Source organism: Galendromus occidentalis, unplaced genomic scaffold (assembly GCF_000255335.2).
Source record: "Galendromus occidentalis unplaced genomic scaffold, Mocc_1.1 scf7180000077471, whole genome shotgun sequence".
NCBI lineage: Eukaryota > Metazoa > Arthropoda > Arachnida > Mesostigmata > Phytoseiidae > Galendromus > Galendromus occidentalis.
Genome location: NW_003805459.1, coordinates 267,205 through 282,255, shown reverse-complemented (window position 1 = coordinate 282,255; position 15,051 = coordinate 267,205). Strand labels below are relative to the sequence as shown.

The window sequence follows — 15,051 nt, the reverse complement described above, 5'->3', positions numbered from 1 at the left end:
TCGCCGACACGATGAGCAGCAGGCACTGAAGTTCCAAGCTGTATGCTGTGTCTGGTGGTTACTCCCCCTACGGTCGAAATCGGATGCGGAAACGAAAAGTCGTTGCCCCTCTACGGAACCAGGTGGTGTTCATCTGGTGTACTAAGACGCGAGACTTCAACCTTCTTGGCTTGCCTACGGCTCGGCGTCGCTTCCGGCGGTTGTAGACCCCTACTACGACTACTACTACAACTTCTACTACTATGACGTCGAAGAAGAAGAAGAACGGCGTCTAGCACGGCCGAAAGCGGCGAACAAAGAACGTCGACGCGTACGCCATGAGGCCGAGTCTCACCTATCGGCTCCCTTACGAGTTTACGAAACGATACAACCGCCGGGCTGCCAGTCAACAAGCGAGCTACGGACCGACGGACCGACCATCTGGGGTTCGTCCCGGACAGAGTTGCTGCAGCACAGGAACAGCCAGCCTGTGGAGCTCCGGCTGACTCTCGGTTGCTGTACCGTTACACAAAGGGGCACACGCTTCAATGGTCGTCGAGTGAGCTTCAGCCAACGAGCCAGCCCACAGCCGCCGCCGCCACAGAGCTCTGCTCTGGGCTCTAGCGTCGAAAGCGAGATAGTGAGAGACTCCTGCTAGTAGTAGCGGAGGTGGTGCTACAACCCATTTGGACAGATGGCTAGAACAAGAAGCAAGAGGCACCCTAGGGCTGCGCTAAGCGTCCGATCGGGGTTGGGGGCGAGCGAGCGAGCGATGCAGTGAACGAGCGAGCGATCAAGCGACTTCAAAACCATGCCGGCAGACGTTCATCTCCCGTCATGCGTTTCCGGAAATCTTCGAGCATGGCACGGAACAGGGACCCTTGAAGATCTCGGCGAGCTGTCTCAGATACGTTACGGCGAGCCCGAATTTCCCCGTTTGTCTCGAGACGGCGGTATAGCGCATGTGGACGTCGCGGCCGTCGGAAGCATTCTCTTCGCCGACGGTGAAAGTTCTGGGCACGAATCGCTGCTCGAGATTTCAGAATCCCGAGTAGAGCGTTTAATGAAGCGGTGTCGGTGACATCATTGTCGCGCGGCTTGTGTGAGCGAATTGAGTGCGATTTCCTCACTGGTTTGAGATCGAGGGAGCGGGAAGGGAAAGAGGGGCGAGCAAATATTCCGGGAAATGGATGGATTCAGATCCGCGATTAGTCTCGTGTCTGTAGTTCAGCTCTTCGGGAGAGAGAAGGCGGCTTTCTCACGAGGATAGTCGATACTGGCTGATGCTTGCTTGCCTGACTGGCGATTCCCTTCCCGGTCGGTCGGTCGGTCGGCCGACCTTACTTCAGACGAGCCAAAGCAGGGGGCCAGACGGGGATCGTCGGGGACCGGGCGAGGGAGCGACCGAGCAACCTATGAACAGACAGACCAGCCAAGCGCTTATAGCGTCTGCCTGTCTGCAGCCAACCATCTCCCAAAACAAGGAGGGAAGCATCGGGGGTCAGAGGGAGGGGAGCCATGGGGGATCGGGGAGCTTGTTGCACCTCGGCGTGTCTGGAGTTTCGTGAGAGCGGAGGAGCAAGCTCCAGAGGAGGAGCAATGACCTCGAGAAGGGCCGTCAACTCGCTCCGCCGAGTGCAGCGGGTGGATTCGATGGTGACGCGGGCATTCCCTTGAAGTGCGAAATGCGGAGAGGCTATTGGCGATTACATGGGATCGTGTTTGGGTTCGTTGGTTGACAAATGCCATGGCGCTCTAACGGAACTCGGCAAGAGCTAAGGACCCTGATTCATTTCGATTGGAATCATTTGAATCCGGGAGAGCCCCTAACATTGGAATCCGTGAACTAGGTGGATGTTTTAGGGTTCCGTTTGTTCCAGCCCATAACAGCTGGGAAACACGCCAAAGCTGAGTGATCTCAGTATTCGAATTCTCCGGTGCGTCACTCGGCTGCGGGGGATTTCTGTGCGACCCCAATTATTCATCGGCCTATGTACTTAATTTATGTCTCTTCCTAGTTGTCATAAGGTGCGGTAAATAATCTCGACGAGCACCTGAGACATTCGCTCCCGTTGATTATGCGGGAGCCTTTTGCGATCTTATCGCCGCACTTCTCACCCTCTCATTCTAAATATACTCTTGTCTGACGCACGCGGAAGTATAATGACAGCCTCGCTACTTTTTCCCGGAAGGATCTCTAGGACGGAATTTCCGAGGAAGTTCCATGCTCACTGATTGTGAGCGTCAGGGCGAATGCCGTTCCTGATCGAATAATTGGCAGGACAAACTGACAGCTAGCCGCGGATCTTGAGTCTGACTGAGATCTTGGGTCGCTCCTTCAATGAGCCGTGTCGGCTCGAGTCACTTCGGCGATTGTGGGGTCTCACAACGGGGCAATCCATGCATTGACGTTCGTGGAGAGCTAGTTTCCGACGAACACGGTGTCATTCCAGGAACGCTTCCGTCGAGAAAGAGTTCGCACCCTATTGGTACGGGAAGCCGCCGCTGCCGGCCCGATTTCCCTGCGCAGTTGCGTAACACATGATAAGCCTTTAGAGCGGAGCAATCTTTCTAGGTCAAGCCGCCCCATGGGAGAGGACCTTCAAGAGCAGAGAACTAGGAAGGACATAGTCAAAACTTCCCTATCAGATAAGACACCTAACGCAGCAGCGATACCTCCGGGAGGGGAAGGTCACAGAAACCGAAACGCATCCGTTCGTCCAGAAGTCCACAAGCGAACCATTAATTCCGTCTCACTGGAATCTTCCTCTCTTTCTCAAAGATAACCAAAACCAACGGAATCTCTGCTTTCACTTTTACGTAGACCGCACTATAAGGCTGGCGAATCAACAAGTTTGGCTCTGCGCCAAGCCGGTCGAATCGCTTCCGCGCGACATGCCGATCGGATACCCCGACGTCAGAGAACGCTGCCAACGTCCACCTATTCCTGGGATGAATCCTCGAATGAGCCGTTCAATTACGTACCGGTAACGGAGCTGTGTCGAGATGATTGACGGTGATGGATGATGAATAAAGAGATATCCAAACAAAGAGAATGTTCGTTGTCTTCACACTAGAAATTCGTCGTAGTCGTAGATAAGTCGTTTCGATATATTCGTCGTTCGATCGTTTCGTTGATGACACTTCAGTTCATTCACGAACTGTATGATCGGAGCTCCGAAGGACACGGAGTGCTTCTCGCGAATGCTCTCTCGGGCCAGATGGTCGCTCTTTTTGCTCGGGGGTGCTCCAGCCAGCCAGTCAACGGTAGTGGAAAGAGCGATCTCGCTACTGCCGCTGCTGTCGTAGCTACTGCCAGACTGGGGGCTGCTCAATGATGTCACGCGTATGTGTCTACCGAATCGACATGTGCGCCTCTATCGTGGATGCTCTACGCGCGCACGATCATGTTGTACTCCTTCCCGCTGGTGACTGCTGCCGCTGCAGCTGAAGCGGGAGCGGCCGGAGCATGTGTTCGACCGACGGAACTTCATGTGACGAACGGAGAAACCGTCCGAGAACCGTACAGTCTACGACGACATGTTCGTGGCCCGATGCTCGCTGACGATCGCCGCATCTTCGTACACAGTGCAGCCGATAATGGCGCACGCTCGCGCTGCCGTCAGCTACTGCGGCACATAGCGGGATGGAGCGTGCCGTGAGGTCACGACCAATATTCCGAATGCTTTAGCTAAGTGATCGGGAGGGATGGAAGCTCCAATGCATTGCGCAACATGCGGTCCTCCGACTCGAGGCGGGTAAGCGCGACGAATGTGGAGATCCTACGCGATCCTTGTGGTCGAGTCAGGAATCACTCGCTCCGAGGAACCGGCGAGTCAGGCAATGATCTTCGTCAAAGCGGACCCAAGTACGTGAGCACGGAGCTCTAGGCTGACATGCCGTGCGTCGTCCGATCGGAGGATTCGGGACGAGCGCAAAGCACTGCGAGACCGTGGCTGCCGGACAACCGACACGAGCTCGCGGGATGGTAATGTCCTTAGCCTCTGTCTCCGTATGCTGAACGGACATCCATGGCAATCTTCTTCAACGCAGTCGATCGACTCGGGGGCTTGCCGTGATGAATAGATCTTCGTGATTGAGAATTTCTAACTCAATGATTGTTTTCGGATATCCCCTCTATAGGTTTCCCCCGGACTCTTCCGAATCGCGGGTCTCCACAAATCTCCGGATGGACCCTCAGCAGCGAACTCAGGGACCCTGTGGACCGCTAACCATCGCATTTGGCCCCATGGGGACCACCGGATAGTCGCAGTCCCTCTTCAATGCGGATTGCCCTCGGAACCTTTGCGCTATACATTTCCGGAAAATCCTGATCTGCCGAGTCCTGGCTTGTTCGATGTAACGAGGCCCTGCCATTTTACCGTTTTTCCGAGCGATGAACTGCGCATCATTCATGCGAAGCTCAGGCTCAACCCCCCTCCAAGAAGTCTTTTCCGTGCTCGTTCGGGACTTTGTAGCCTTTCCGAGCAGAATTTCCCTAATTGATTGGGACATCATCGATTCCAGCGAGAGGGAATAGACTTGAGTAAGAGAGACTCTTCCTAAGCGGCGAAGCATCGGGGCTTCCGCTCCCGACGACTAGCCTCAGCAAGGCTAGAAACCGATGCTCAGTTTCCGACTCGTATTTTCGTCTCATTCGGCCGACTCTTCCTCGTGAGGTCGCCGAGCTCAATCGTTCTTGCTGACTCGACGCCGGAGAGAGTCCATTGTGAGCAGTGGCAGATCCATGAGCAGCGGCAGCAGTCAAGCTCCGAGAGCACACCTGGACCCGTAGCTTGAACCTAGGGCACAACGGCGGCCGCAGCGCAACACTACCATTCAGTTACTAGAGTAGGACGATCCTCTAGAGTAGGCTAGCGACGACTACGACGAGGAGGAGGAGGTGGTGGAGGCCGATGGGTCAGCCGTCCTAGGTTAGTCTAACCAGACAGACACCGCCAACACCAGGTTCAACGTGAAGGTGCCTCAAGACAACAGCTGGTCTCTAGACAAGACTCGGACCCCTGTCTCAAACGCTCACTGGATGCGTCGAGCTTTCGCTCGCAGCCTGCCGGCGTGTTGTTCGACTGGCACAGTGGCTGAATGACGAGTTAGTGGAAGGGTTACTCCGACCGGTCGAGGACCCAGACAAACTAGCCAGCCGTCCAGTCGATCGAACGAACCGCTAGCCATCGAGCCCGAGCTAGACGCACCGCCAGACAGAACGACATGTAGACACCACTTGGCCCGCCCGATGATTGCGCCCCCTTCAACGATCCACACGCGACCAAGAGGACACAAAATTGGCTCCAGCTCTGGACGTAGTCGCGCGCACACGACCGAAATTCTTGAACAACGGCAGCCTGCGAAGCGTCCGAGTCAGTTTCGGCGGCAAAGAAAAATTAAACGCTCTTCTCCAACGCCATCAGGAACTCTGATTGAGGTGGTCACCTTGCGTAGCGCCTCGTGAGGTTCCCCCCCTCGCGAGCTCCGATTCGGACCCCCTATGGCCCGTTTTTTTTTCCGCGGTACCCCTGGACCACAACAGATAGCGTCACTCATTGATTTCTATTCGTTTCGATAATCAGAGATCTCCTTGGGAAGCCTCAAGACTCTCGGCTTTGAGGTGATAAAGCCACGGGAAAAATTCCCGTAAGTGCTATTGGTTGAAGCTGGCGATGCAGAAGAGAGTGAAGAAAAGTCCCGATTCGACTCCGGCTGGATGTTTACACCAGACGATTCCTGAACAGGTTTCCGAGCCGTTTTCTGCGACGTCGGCGTCGCTCCGGGTTAAACTGCGCGTTTCTGGCTCTTTGTACAGCATCGGTGCAGCGGGATCGATGTTCGCACGGCTCAAACAGCGGACACATCGAAAATTCAGTTTTGATGTAAATAAGGGAAGGAGACGTCGGAATGCAGGCAAATAATAAATAGATGTTTATTTAAAGTTTCGTCCCGTCGATGTACGTCGGAACGGCCGCGTACCTCTTCCCCGCATCGCGTCAATCTCATCGTTGCCCCTGTATGCGAGCATCTCAACCTGAACACCAGTTGCTGCTCTCGACAAATCAATGCATCCTCTCGGAGATATTTACCTAGTCGTTTCGAGTTTGTTCCCGATAGCTCCGAGCCCATCGAGCCCGTCTCTCAGACTTGCGGAAGCCATCGAGAAGCTTCGACTTATCATAGTCATCAGACGAGAACAAAACAATAGCGAAGAAAAATCTTAGACGAACAATATAAATGTTTCCACTGCAAATGATTGTCCGCTCCTCTCGGAACTTCATCCTCGAATATCTTTCCCATCGCGGAGCACCGCCGGCGTTAAATCTTACTGGTCGGCTCGCTCACGTTTCTCTCTGGACAGTACGCGATCTCCTCATCCAGCGCGGACAATGGAGGGGGGGGACGATATAGAGAACAAGTATCGAGATGTCGGAACTTCATATCGTACACGACGACAATCCCTGATCACCGCTCATTATCAACCGATTTTGCAGAAAACTCCGGTGAACCCTCTGACTCCGGTTCTGAAGCTCCCCGTCTGAATCCTCCAAGACGGCTGGTTCGGATTTATACCATCATTGAAATGACCAGCTAATCACCTCTCACAGTCTTTGAGGTCGCTGCTATATCGGTTGATAAGAAAACTATCTGAATCATAGGAGGAACGAAAACATTGGGAGAACTTAACAACGAAATTTTTCATATATGACAAACTAGGTAGCTGGATCATCATCAACATACATAAACTTCCATCAGGCAGCATACACGCATTTAGCATCAGTAACAGTGAACGTAATCTTTCGGTAATAGCGGGCGACGTCACAAAACATCAGGCATGCTTTCCAACGTGGAGGGACTCCGAGATTCCGACCGACTCAAATTACCCGGCATTGAACGGGTTTCGCAATGCTCTCCAATTACATTTCATGGTTCCTGTTTGACTCGCGCGTCTGCGCAAGCTTATTTGTCTCCAGAGGAGTTCGAGTGGTTGCGAGAAGCTGGATCCGGAGCCACTCTTCAACCGGACGTCACCAGGAGGCACACAATTGGAACACGACAAATTCATTCTGTTCTCTAAAACAAGTTATTCTATTTGACTCAACGCTGGTACGACATCACATTTTTTTTGTTCAATCAACATCAACTTCTATAATATGTGTGGGTTCGTATATATCCAAATGTAAATATATATAGATAGTGGATCTATAAATCTTCATGTAGGTATGTATAAGTATGTATACGTAAATCGATACCTCCATATAGTCTTAAGAGGAGGCGATTCCTCTCTATCAGGTACTCGAAGTTTCGATCCATCAACCGCGTAAACGATGAATCGATTTATTCATGCAATCACACACTCATGAATGGGTGGGTGGATAGCGGAAAAGCAGCTCCGTCGGGGCTCTACAGGATTATCATGGTTCCCGGAGAAGGTCGTATTTACAACGATTCCGATTGGATTGGTGAGAAATACAGGATTCCGAATCTCTGAATTTTTTCCCGATACTCCATCATAAACTCACATCACTAACACGCTCTCATTAACTTATCACAAGCTGTAACGCTTACAACGCCATAGGAGACCACCGCTAGTTTAGCTGCTCACGTCAAAGATGGGGAAGAGAATCGAGGGAATTGGGGAAGAAAAACACTCCGATTGTCGCTCAGGGAGATCGGTCGCTTCGTCGAGCGTCTCGAAACGCGCTTCGTCTGGCAGACTGAGATTGGGGAGGACGTCGTGGGAGCAAATAGAATCTATGATTGAAATCTTCCGACTGCACCGATCTGTGGAGCGAGCGCGGCTCCTCAGATCGGCCGAATCGGCGTCCAATCGAAAGGGGATCGGATCGAATCCCAAGATAATCAGTGGAGGTCTCTTATCGGAGAAGCCGTGAGCGGCGATCCGGCGTCGTTGTCTTCCGGGTTGCTGTGACTTTCGGACGACGAGTACCGCTTGGAGTCCGTCGAAATCCTCTGCGCCGCCAGGCCCTGCAACGTGTACGTGATGCAGTTGAGGTGTGCGAGCATCTGCCGCTGGAACAAAAGTTGGTTCTCTGCGCTGGCTTTGTTATCGCTGACGATCTTCTGCAGCAGAGCATTGATTCGTCTTTGCTCCTGCAGGGTCTGCGAGCAATGAGAGCATTGCGGAGAAGCCGATCGCTGCGGGGGCTGAATTACGGGCGTCTGGGACTTGCTGCTGGGCGGCACGAGAGACACGGTACTGCTGAGTGTGGTAGGATGCGTCGCGTACATCATGCCCTGATGGATCGAGAGGTTCATGGGCAGTGCCGGGCTAGGCACCGGTTGCAGGTCCATCTCTTCTTTGTAGATCCGTTGTCTGTAGGCGTTTTCGATAGCGGCGTACATCGAGTGTGTGTACGGGGTTTGGGATCTGGTGGGCGCTGGATGCAACGGTAGATGGGGGGTATGGGGGGGACTACGCATGATAGGCGAAGATCTCATGCTGCTCGAACTGGACGACATGCTCAACGAGCTCTTTTCCTTCGGGGCGGCGATGACCGTACTGTGGCCACTCGCACTGGGCACTCTCTGTTTCTCGTTTCGGCCGTGCGACGGTTTGGACTCTTCGTGTTCTGACGAGGAAGATGAATCGTGGTGATCGGTTTCCGAAGAAACACCCTCTGGAACTTCGGCATTCATCGAGATCGGGCTGTCCGAAGCTGCAAGGGAGAGGAACAACCGGTTAGAACTCGGGGTCAGACTCGAGGGGCAGACCCTACTTCTTCAGACCCGGATTCTGAGTCGAAAGGTTTCAGTCGACCGCCGGAGGAGCAGCCGGAGCCGTCCTCCGGAACGTTCAGGCTCGGTCGGTCTAATTCCACTCGCGCAGGATGACGTGTGAATAGTCAGTGATGATCGTGATGATGAAGACCGTCCGTGTCGTTTTTGAGCTCGCGTCCGTTTGTCTGTCCGTATAGCTGTGTGTGTGTTTATATGTGACGCAAGTGACCTGCTTCTAGTGTCAGCTACTTTCTGGTTGACTGACTGGATAGTTGGCTGGCCCTATCAGGGTGACCGTCCCTTGTTTTGTGAGTGGCGAGCGACGGCAACGGCTCCGCCGACGACAGTCAGAAGATTCCAACAGCAGCAGCAGCAGCTCCCCGGGCACATCAGAAAGAGGATTCCGCAGCGGCCATCGCAGCTGATGCTGGGTCGGTCGTTGACGGCAAGCTCTATTCTTGTGTTTCTGCCTCTTCGTCGTCTTCTGGAGGCAGGGCGGCCGCGTGACGGCATTTGGGTCACAACGGGGCTGAAACCGCGAGCGAGCCAGCGAACGCTGAACCAACGAGCAAACGAACGAGCGAGCAGTGGGGTAAAGGACCGTCGTCGTTGTTGTTGTTGTTGCTGCGGTTGTTGCCGAAGCGGACGTCCAACGGGCAGGCGGAAAAGGACGTGCACACGGTACACAATCTACAATTGAACTTTCGACCGAGAGTGTGAGCGAACGCTTGAGCCAACGATTCACCCGTCCACCCTCAGCGCGGCCGCGGCCTGGACTCGTCGGACGCTTTTTCGGTCTGCGTGCTGAACCCATTGGCCACGCGGATTCTCCCAATTCGATTCTAGGGGAGCGAAATCTTCGAAAATCGGAGAGCAAGATTTTTCCGCGCCCCGCCGTCAGCGGATGCGGGTTCGCGCAAACATCCGAGCATGGATCGCAGCGGGCGCATGAGCAACGCAGAATAAGCAAGTAGCGGCAGCATGTCGTTGTGTGGGAGGCATCCCTGGTCGGAGGCTCAACAAAACTCTCTCGCTTTCTGAACCTCTGAAAAGACCAGCCATCCAAGCTGTACAACACAAAGACTGAATTGGGGCACCTCTGCCTGCCTGCCGGACGGCCGTCGGCCGACCGCTCGGCCTGACTGCCTCGCTCCTTCGTCGGTCGTGTATGTATAAATGGGCCTAGCGACGACGACGCGGTTGGAGCGACAGGAGAGCCAGCTGGATCGAGAGAGGCAGGGAGAGTTTTCGAGGTCGCCCAGGAGAGCATCTGGTCGACCGTCTAGAGAAAAGGGACGGACTAGAGCGGAGCTACCTACACTAGTCTGCCTGTCTGCCAGCCAGCCCTAGAGAGCAGAGGAAGTTCGTCCCCTCGACCAATCTCGGTTGGTTTGCCTGCCTAACTGCCAGACTGCTCACAAGAGGACTCCTCCGGTGGTGCGGAGCAATAGTCTTGCCGATGGGGATACACACAGTACCGAGAGATGGATAGACAGACGGACGTTCGCGCACTGAGCGACACTCCGAGTTGTCAGACGGATTTCCGAAAATGCCTCTGCCAGGAGGGGGGGGGAAGCGCGCTTGTGACGACGGCTGAGTTTAGATCTTCTGCGGAGAATCCCATACACTAGGAGACAGGGGAGAACGGTGTGTATCGCTATCGTTAATCCCGATTTCGGACGGTATACACTGTTTCCGGGAAAGAAGTTCAGAGGAAGCGCTAGATCCAAAATCTCGGGAGAAGAAATAATTCAAGATTCCGTTTCCCTAATGTAAATATCGATCGTTCCCCAAATGGATTGATTGCTGGCTCTGGCAAGCTCCGCGATGGAACCGAAAGGGAACCATCATCGCAGATCCAAGGAATATGATTCTTTCGATTCAGTATCCGGTGTGTTTGTCCCAAGTTATATATCCGGTGAGAGGAATCTCCATTAAGAAATCGGCCCCTTTCACGCCGTCGTATTTTGCGTAGTGCTCTGCATCGAATGAATTCTGGAGCCCCGAGCAGAAATCTCCCATGTTTCCGCCTGTGGAGAACGATGACCGATCTATCAAACACTTGGCGAGAACCCATACGCTTTCTCATACAGGTCGCCGGCTGCAGTGACAGAGTCTGCCCTTACCGCTGTCTTCGATGATTCAACCTTGAGTCGCCCTTCTGTTTCTTTTCGCTAAGCGCTAGCAAACCATACTCTAACCTTCTCTGTCGTCGTCCCTCCGTCTGACGACTCCAGCGCTCGATGCACTTCGTGGACGGACGGACGAACGGACGGACAGATCGTCCGCCTCAAACACCACATGGCGCTCTCTGAATGCTTTGTCAGGGCAAAGACATGAATGGGAACGTAGAGCTTGAATCAAGTTGGCCTGCTGCCTGTTACTTGGCTGCCGGTGAGCGAGTTCGCTTTGGGAAAGACCAAGCGCAGGAAGTTCAGCCCCAGGTGAAGTGAGTTGGGGTGAGGTGGGGTGGGGTCGCCATGACCGGGTCGGGGTGAGACCCAGGGCACAGATGGCCGGGCCCAGTCCGGTCGCCGCTCGCTCGCTTGCTCGCTCAGTCGCATGAGTTGGGCTTTTTGGGGATAACTGAACCAGATGCAACCGGACCGGGGTTGGTTGCTCAGACTTCGCAAGCAAGCCAGCCGGTCGGCCCGATGGCCGGCCGGCCCACTCGGGGAAATCCCGTCCTGCGAACCTGGACTCCGAGATGAGGATAACCAGTCTCCGCGCTCCAACCCGGACCTAACGGTCCTTCCCTCCATTTAGCTTTTCGCCCCTCAAAACGAAGTTCACCCACCGGTCCGCTGCATGACCGGCCGAGCAACTTCTGTCGCTTCGGCTGGAAAACGGCAATGGCGGCCTCTGGGCGAAACGCACGGCAACCGCCCACCACTGCGGGATCATCGTCCGGCCACAATGCTCCAGCCAGCCAGCCAGCCAGCCAGCCAACAAACCGAGCATCCAGGTTTCCATCCAAACAACCAGTCTGTCCGTGCGTCAGACCGCCAGTCACTTGGAGCCCATCAGCCAGTCGAGCAGCCCCAGGCAGAAAATCCAGAAAGTGTTACAACGAACCCGCTCTGGGTCAACTACGGGTCGTTCAACCCGGCGCGCAACTGCCGTTCTGGCCGCCACCACAACCGTCGGCACGTCTGCCTCCATCCACAGAAGATCTTCTGTCGCTGCCGTTTCTTCCTCGACGGCTACGGCAGGAGCAGCGGCGGCGGCAATAACAGCAGAGCGGCCAATGAACGACCTTCAGATCAGCTGATCGCCTGACTCGAGCCCCGAGCAGCATAGGGACGAAAGCGTGCATTTCATCGCCTCGATCAGGATAATCGATCAAAATCATCGTGAACAGAGTTGATCAGTCGAATGATCATCGTTCCAGAAGGGATGCTCTTCCCGACCAGGGGTCGTCCCTACTCCCGGCTGACGACCGGAGCACAATCGCCAGAGCCGTCGTCGCAGCAGTTGCTCGGCCCGACGGTGGCCCTCAAGGGCAGATAGGTTCGTTGCACTATGCGGTTTCTGTTATTTGCTCTCCATGCTGTCCAACCGCCCGCAAGTCCATTCCGTCCGGCATCCGAGGACACCGTTCAAATGAGTGACGGACTGGCATGGTCTCGATTTCGGATGCCCAATCATGCCTGCTGTTCAGAATTCTCCGATAATGACAACGGAGCGGAACGGAAGGTTACTGACCAGACTTTTCTGAGGATCAGCTGACGACAGCTGATTTCTGGCTGGGTGCATACGAACATCCTGGAAACGTCCAGCCCGCCCTCCAGCAGCTTTTAATTGATATCCGAGTCTCTTTCCGAAATTCGCGGCTGGAAACGATTTCGGTCAGAGTCCAACGCTCACCGACCGCTTCCTCCAGCTGATCGCTGGTCTCGTCATCGAAGCGCAGTTCTAATTCGGTGGTTGCGTCCGGTGTTCGTCGTCGACGCCGCGGCGGCTAAGTTCAATGGCAACACAGTATCGGTGTGACTAAGCGGGTAGAAACAGTCCAGAAAGAACGTCGCTCACGGGCGGGTGAATGGCCGCGCCGGTGCAAGGGTGCAATGGCCGCGAATGCCTAAGAGTCACACACACACACATACAGCTGACTCTGACGACCAGTACCTACCTAGGAACAAGATCAGGTCTGTACAGAGCGAAATTCGATCCCTCTGCGTTGGTTTTTGCAGGCGCAAGCTGGAACGGACATATTTTTTTCGTTCATGTCTGCCCTCAAATCAGAGTACTGGAAGAGCTTGAGCGATCTACGGCGCATTATCCCAGAGGGAACCCACAATTATTCGCTCAGGGAATCAAACCCCATCACGGATCAAACTCGCTCTTCTGCGGGAGCTCGTCTCTTCGGTCTTCGGATTGGTTGCTCGGTCGCCAGCTGCTCGTTTCAGCCGGAGCTCGGTTCAGCAGCACCGCGGTCTTCGGCGTCTTTGCCCATAGTGCCGGCGGTGCCGAAAGGTCATTGAACCCTCAACGTCAGACGTCTAAGAGCGTTCTGGTCATTGTTGCCGGCTTCGGTACGGGTCAGTCTGGCTAACGACACTGTCCGTGTGCGAGCCTCGGCGAGATTCCGTGTGCAACGGCGTCCGTGCAGCGCTCTCTGATGACCATCGCTGACGTTCAAGCGACCGATAGAGATCAGAGTGAAGAAGCGAAAAAAAGAGCTTTAGAGTCCGTTGCTACGGGCAGTTCAACGCTCGCTGACTTGGGCAAAGCCCACAAGCTATCGGACGATGGCCTCGCTTGCACCTGAGAGCAATTGCGGCCAATGGCAAAGTTCGCGGCCACGGCGCTCGATAGCTGAAGGGTTATATCTGTCGATGCACTTGTTGAGCTTTCGAAGCTTCCGCGACAGAGCTGTCACGAGCAGAGCATTGACATTGAGCCCTTGAACGGCTGGAATTCGCTTTCCCAGGAGAGCGATTTCCACTTCTGGAAAATATCGAGCGAGTACATTGCATGAGGATGGAGATCAGAGTAGATGATGAACATCACCTAATGAGAGACATCCTGGTCGCTTCCGCTGGAGTTTCGCAAAGCTGTCTTAAGCAAGAGGTCATTGACCCCGTGACGAGTCCTCGTTCTGGTAGCTCGTGAGAACCAGAAAGAAGACAGAACCTCATCTTTTTCAGGGCGAGACTAATTCTGTATCCCCCGAGAGCGGAATTACGTTCGGTCGAAGCGAAATTCGGTCCTAGAGAGTACCCTATGGAAGTTCCACCAGCCGCAAGCTGGATACCTGGTCAGCTCGGGCAGGGCTCGGCCGATTCCGTGACAGCCTAGAATTGCCTAATTCTAAATACGACTCAAGATTGTAGGGAGCCTCGCCCCCTCCCCCATGATCCTCGACTATAATTCGGGGTAATTCTGACTGGGAGGCGGGCTTCGACTCTCAATCAGAAAAGGTTTTTTTCTGAAGACGGTACTTTCAAGGCGAGTGTCACCGCAATGGAAGATCGGCTAATCAGACGGGCTATTTCCCCGTCGAGTGAAGGAAAAGAGATCTTTCATAAACGAGAAAACGAAGAGAAGAGGAAGATGTACTCACTGGGCTCATCGTCGTCGGGGTATGAGATCTCGGTTGACATCATGTCGGTGATCGGGTAATATCCTTCGATTCGGTCTTTCTCGTTGATATCTTTCAGAATTTTGTCTCGGCCGAGAGCAGCCTGTTGAATGAGACTCGGTCGAGTGTACGGAGATCGTCCGACGATGGCACTGACTCGTGCGGTGAATTCGCCTTGCTTGTGCTCTCGGACGTCGCGCTTCAACCTCTTCAAACGCTCCCGAACCTGCATAGGACTCCTTTGAAAACCGTGTTGCGTGAGAACGTCCGAAATCGTTCGATAAATTGACTGGAACTTTGGCACCATCATAGTCGGCGAGTTCTTGTCGAAGTTAGCGTCTTCTTTGGCCATTTCGACTTCGTACACATCCAGCAGGATGGAGGTCTCTTCACGGGACCACGAGCTCCCCCGACCCCCGAAGCGTCCCTGGAGGTCTTTGGCTTTCCCGACCTGACTCACAGACAAATCCGTTGGCAGTTGCGCGAGCACAAGTTCCATAGTAAGCAACGAGAATCTCCAAGAAGCGCGAGATCTACCGAGTCTGGGTTGGAGCAGGCGAGACGTCGACGGCGATGTCAGGTAGCGAAGATTAGTCGAGCGCGCGAAACTTGAGCCGGTCGCTGTCTCGATTCACGGCGCCCTCGATCGATGCAGTTGATTGAGGCCGATTCCGAATCGGAGCAAAAGACTCGGAAGAAGAGAGAATAATTCCACGAAAATTCACGACTTTGACGTTTCC

General features: G+C 54.3%; 1 protein-coding gene across 1 annotated transcript; it reads right to left on the bottom strand.

The window, feature by feature from the left end:
• Positions 1–7,848: 7,848 nt before the first annotated feature.
• LOC114828289 (uncharacterized) lies at positions 7,849–14,810 on the bottom strand. The gene is made up of 2 exons (XM_029111806.1): positions 14,294–14,810; positions 7,849–8,666 (listed from the first exon to the last, which is right to left on the bottom strand). Exons 1-2 carry the CDS (start codon positions 14,808–14,810, stop codon positions 7,849–7,851), a joined length of 1,335 nt encoding a protein of 444 aa, XP_028967639.1.
• Positions 14,811–15,051: the final 241 nt, after the last annotated feature.

Coding starts and splice junctions, on each gene's coding strand:
- LOC114828289 (XM_029111806.1), bottom strand. CDS start 14,810: ATGGAACTTGTGCTCGCGCAACTGCCAACGGATTTGTCTGTGAGTCAG. Junction 8,667..14,293: donor CCCCGACGACGATGAGCCCA/GTGAGTACATCT, acceptor TCTCCCTTGCAG/CTTCGGACAGCCCGATCTCG.